General features: G+C 51.7%; 1 protein-coding gene across 1 annotated transcript in view; it reads left to right on the top strand.

Moving 5' to 3' along the window:
• The window catches only part of Calb2 (calbindin 2), a 27,522-nt gene extending 26,202 nt beyond the window's left edge, over nucleotides 1–1,320 (top strand). The window contains exon 11 of the mRNA XM_005318401.4: nucleotides 658–1,320. Coding sequence (XP_005318458.1) covers nucleotides 658–774 — 117 coding nt within the window. The 3' untranslated portion in view covers nucleotides 775–1,320. The remainder of the gene's footprint in view (nucleotides 1–657) is intronic.
• Nucleotides 1,321–5,197: the final 3,877 nt, after the last annotated feature.

The raw sequence follows: 5,197 nt of genomic DNA, 5'->3' as shown, positions 1-5,197 counted from the left end.
TTTGTATTCAAAGCAATTATTACACACTATTCATTCAACATAAGGCATGTCAGGTGTAGTATCGTTTAATTTTGGTCTCCGTTTTCCATGAGTGCATGTTCATGGATCAGCTTAGAGGCCCACAAGAAGCCAGTGAACAAGAAGTGGGATGGTGACTTTTGTTTGTGGTGGAGACATGGGGGAGGCTTAGGGAATTATGGTCCAGTCCACCTGGAAATAGACCAGGGAGCTTTCCTGGCCATCCCTCCATCACCTGTGGGGATGGAGAGATGGAGGATGTTTACAAGTTGTGCACAGACAGCGATCAGCATCGTGATGGATACCCTTTTTTGGAGTGCTTGGCACAGGTTCTGTACCAAGTGTCCACGTTCACTCCTCCCTCTAATCATCTAACACCTCAATGAGGCACCCACTTCACAGGTGAAGCAGCTGAGCCTCAGAAAAATCTGACTATCCTCAAAGGAATGCAGCCAGCGAGTGAGAGGGTTTTAACCCAGGTCTGTCTGGATCCAGCGCCTGGGCTTTGTGTCCCTGTGAGCCACTTGCCCTGGGATGGGAAGAAAGTCTCAGGCCAGTGTGTTTATGAATGCGCAGGAGGGCTCCTTGGGGTGGGGCCCTTCGCCGAGCCTGCTCTCACCCTCTCCTTCCATCTCCTAGGAAATGAACATCCAGCAACTCACTAACTACAGAAAGAGCGTCATGTCCTTGGCCGAGGCGGGGAAGCTCTACCGAAAGGACCTGGAGATCGTGCTCTGCAGCGAGCCCCCCGTGTAAAGGGGAGGCGGAGGCTGATTCCCCACCTCCGGCAAACCCTGCCCCTGCTGTCCTGATCCTTCTCCCCAGACCCAGAGATTGTGAGCGCCCCTCCCCCACCCCTGCCACCTGCACACCACCAGCCTGCACAGCAGGACAGGAGAGATGGAGGCCGGGCGGCCAGGGGCCTCTTTGAGCCCGGCCAGGCACAGAGCGCTGCCCGCGCGGATCGCCAACTGCGTGGAAGGTGGGTGGGGGCCGGGGTGGACCTTCCCTCCTCCTCTCTGCTGTGATGCATGAGCTCCTTCGCTGTACGATTTAGGCTTCTCGGTCCAACGGAGCGCGCGCCCCTCCCCCTCTCGCTGCCCCGCCTTTCCCTGGGCCACGCCCACCCCGGCCCCGGCTCCGCCCACCGCCTCGGTCCCGGTGTCGCCGTCTCCCGGAGCTCCCGTTGCGGAGGGCCTCTGCCCTCTCCTCGCCTCCTGTACGTGCGTGCTCCCTTTCTCTTGGGTTTCCTGTCTTCTGTTTACCAAAGAGGAGTTTACAGACAATAAAGTGGAAACATTCTGCCGTGGGAGCTCGTGTCCTGCCGAGGGGTCACCGCCTCTCAGCCGCTCCCCTCTGCCAAGGGCGGGTGGGCAAGGCCCGGGACCACGAACCGGCAGGCAGGACCCAAGGTTCACGGCCGCCACTCGCCACGCCCTGCCTGTCCCCGCGCCAACCTGAGTCACTTCTTTGTTCCCGGTTTGTTTTGACATCTCAGGTGACTGACTGCAGCCACCAGTTCGCTGAAAGCTGATTAAATCCGGGTTTTATGCCCAACAGCTGGCCTGGCTGCTGGTCTCAACCATTTAAGACTTACCTTGACTGTTCTCACCACCGTCAAGGAAACTGAAGATTTTGTACCAAGGTTGAGCTATGGCCAGCTGGGGACAGGCCAGACTGTGAATCCAGCAGATGGAATCCACACTCTAAACCATCGCCTCCCTTTGTAGAGGGGATACCAAGGGGATGTGGCGGTGCTGGGACTAATGGATCAACCGCAAACACAGGGAACTGCTAGCCAGGAGTTCCATGTGCAGATAATCCAGGAACACCTGATCAGATGCTCCTTGGTTTAGGGCCAGGTTGAGCTTTGAGTTCACAGAGCTGTTTAAGATCCTAGAATAGAAAAATAACTGATATTTTTAAATACTCGCTTATTGTCCACAAGATGCATTTTGACAGAATTACCTCATTTAATTTCACAACAATTCCATGAGATAGATGCTGCAGTCCGGCTGGGCAAAATAACCGGGAGGTGACAAGCAACTTGTGAAGGTTGAAGTGGGAACTGCTTTATTGCATCGGAAAACTCAGCCGGCACCCAAGGTAGCGGGAGCCGCTTTATTGCAGAACAGCAGAGGTATATATACCTGATTACACACAGCTTGACTCAATTAGCATCATCTAGATACAGCAGTCAGCCAATAAGGAATCCCCACCATCTTAATGGCTTGGTGGCATTGCCTCACAAACCACTCCTCCTGGCAAACTGCCAGGCGCCATCTTGACTTGATTTGTGTTCCCCAACAGATGGATACTATTTTCAGATAAAGAAACTAAGGCTCAAAAAAACCATTAACTTGTTCAAGGTACTGTGACTCCTAAGTGACAAACTAAGCTTCAAATATGGGCTGGTGTGACTCCAAAGTCACCTGTGGGAATGTCACTTGATTTGATATCCTGGAACCCACCTGGAGCAAGAAACCACCAAGGATCCTGGCCCCTGAATCATATTTAATCCCTATTTCTTTCCCAGCCACACCAGTTTCTGAAAGATCCCAGTCTATTCATGGGCTAGATGGTACAGCCCAGTGGGCCATCTGACCTCTACCTACCTGCCTGCCCACCACTGCCTGGGCAAGAGTAGATATATGACCCTAGATGGGTTGTGGTTGAGGCCTGGACTGTCAGGCAAGAGGTGTGGGGTTGAAATTTGGTGGGAACGTAGCTTGGAGACTAGAGGTGGTGATATGGCCAGCCAATGCTTGGATCTGGATGCTAGGAAGGACAGAAAGATAGACCCTGGGAAGAGGGAGCCAGCCAGACAATAGTGGAGACGGGAAAGAAAGAGACTAGAACATAGGAGTGGGTAGGGGAGCCGTCGGACAGAATCCAGGCTCCCCGGTCTTCAGCCAGTGCTCCCTGGATGGGGGAAGATGGTTAGGGCATTTCCACGGTGGGGGCAGAGCTGGGTCTACCTGATTTGGCTCTGGGATGCAGTTTTGCTGGTGCCCACCTCCCAGCATGCTTTTCCCTTCAGAGGAGGGGAAACTCATGCTCTTAGGAAGAAATGGTCTTTTTAAATGAGCCATTTGGCTAATTCTGAGCACACACACATCAGGACAAAGGGACAGAGGAACAAGCCCACAGGTCACCATGGTGCCATCTACAAACTAGTGGTCTGTAGTTAGTGGTCGACAGACTCTCTCCACACTAAGAGGACAAGGGCTGAGGTGGCGGGGAGCATGGGTGGCACGGTTCATCTCTCACAGATGCCCTAGGAGCTAGGGCACAGGCTTATCTGTTCCTTGAACTCCAAGCACAACCCTTTGGAGGAAAATCCTCATGCAGCTCCTATCCCTTGAGAGGCCAGGATCCCAACATTTCCCACTCCAAATAGAAGCTTGGAAACTAATCCAAAACTAAACAGCTTCAGTAGCCCCATCCAGAGAGAGATTATAGCGAAACGCGATACCTCCAGGCACATTCTGGTAATTTCCTTTTAGTTGAAAGATTATTGAAATCCAGGCACAAATCCTTATAATCCTATATTCTGGAGTGGAGCCCCAATGTCTTGGCCCACCACAGGAATGGCCCAGACCACAGGGCTCAAAGGTTCTTTGACATTTAAGAGGTTACCCTTGGCTGTAGTTTGGGATACATGTGTTGGAAACATAACCCACAAAGTCATATGTCAATGGTATTTGGAAGTAGATTCTTTGGGAGGTAATTAGGGTTAGATGAGCCCATGAGGGCAGGGCCTCCATGATTGCATTAGTGGCATTATAAGATAGAGACCATCTGATGCTCATCTTATGATTCAGAAAGGAAGCCCTTGCCAGATATCAGCATCTTGTGCATGGGCCTTCCTGCCTTCAGAACCATAAGTTAAATAAACCTCTGTTCTTAAAGTCCCCAGTCTGTGGTATGCGATTATAGCAACAGAAAATAGATTAAAGCTTTCTCCAGGCAACCCCATCAACTGCCCCAGCTTCTAACACAGAGGACGGCAGAAATATAGAAGTGTCCAGTGCTGATGAGGAAGACAGTCCGCAGAACCTTGACAGTAAGCTGGAGTTAGTTGCATCCTCTGGAACCTAAGGCCAAGGTGGGATGACTCTTCCTAGAGGAGGCTGGGCGGGGAATTCAGATTTTGAACATGCTGTCTCCATTGGGATGCCAACAGGAAACGGGTGGCACAATGGTCCTGGGATAATCCGAGGTGGGCTTGTTGACGGGGGAACTGTCAAGGTGTGAATGAGGAGTGAGGACAAGGAAGGTGGTGCCATGCCCAGGGGTCATCAGCCCATGATCTGATGACTCACGTGCAGCCACTTCAAGGCTGTTACAAGAGGAGGGCAGGTTCTTACACAGGGGACAGTGGCCAGGAAACTGGACAGGGAAAGGGCTTCCTCTGGGAGTAAAGTAGGGAGATTTGGGACAAACGGAGGCTTCAAACCTCTGTCTTACCCACATCTGTTGGGACACTGCCACCCCGTCTCAGGTCCACATGTTAGACACTCACCTCTGCAGGCATGTAGCACATGTCATGTCACCTGGGGTTGGTCCTCCACCACATTTGTCCTTCACCCACTGGAGATGACTCTCCAAGAGCACCCCAGAGGTCTGCTTCACGCACTCTCAATTGTATGTTTATGGTTTTGTGATTCTTTTCCCTGTGTGCTTTCTATAGGCTAAAAGAAGAATCCAGGCAACTCCAAAATCTTTAAATCCCCTCTTATTGCCATAGAAACCAAGTGCCACAACCATTTGAAATCTCAGGGCTTTACCCTCTACCTGCCTATCATCCCTGTCGCTACCACAGATAATTCTCTAAGGACTTGGGATGTCACCGCCTGCTATGGAGAATCCATGTTCCATTTTCCCTCTGATGAGAAGGCTGTCTCAGCCCCGCCTGAATAATGGATCAACCCCATCCCAGAATATCCAGGCTCTGTTTCCTAAGGCCATCTCTAGTGCCAATTACTAATCAGTCCAGGTCCCGGTAGAAAACAGATGGCAACTCATTCAAGGAGGATCTGTTCACAAAGGTCTTTGACAAACACGTGGGTGAACCGCGAGGGACAGTGTTACAGTGGGGTCACTGTTACCACCTCAGGCCCAAAGGAAAGAGGAGAGTAAGAGGCAACCAGGATACCCCCGCACACCAGTCAAAATG

This window comes from Ictidomys tridecemlineatus, chromosome 15, assembly GCF_052094955.1.
Source record: "Ictidomys tridecemlineatus isolate mIctTri1 chromosome 15, mIctTri1.hap1, whole genome shotgun sequence".
Lineage (NCBI taxonomy): Eukaryota > Metazoa > Chordata > Mammalia > Rodentia > Sciuridae > Ictidomys > Ictidomys tridecemlineatus.
This window is presented reverse-complemented; position numbering and strand designations above follow the sequence as displayed.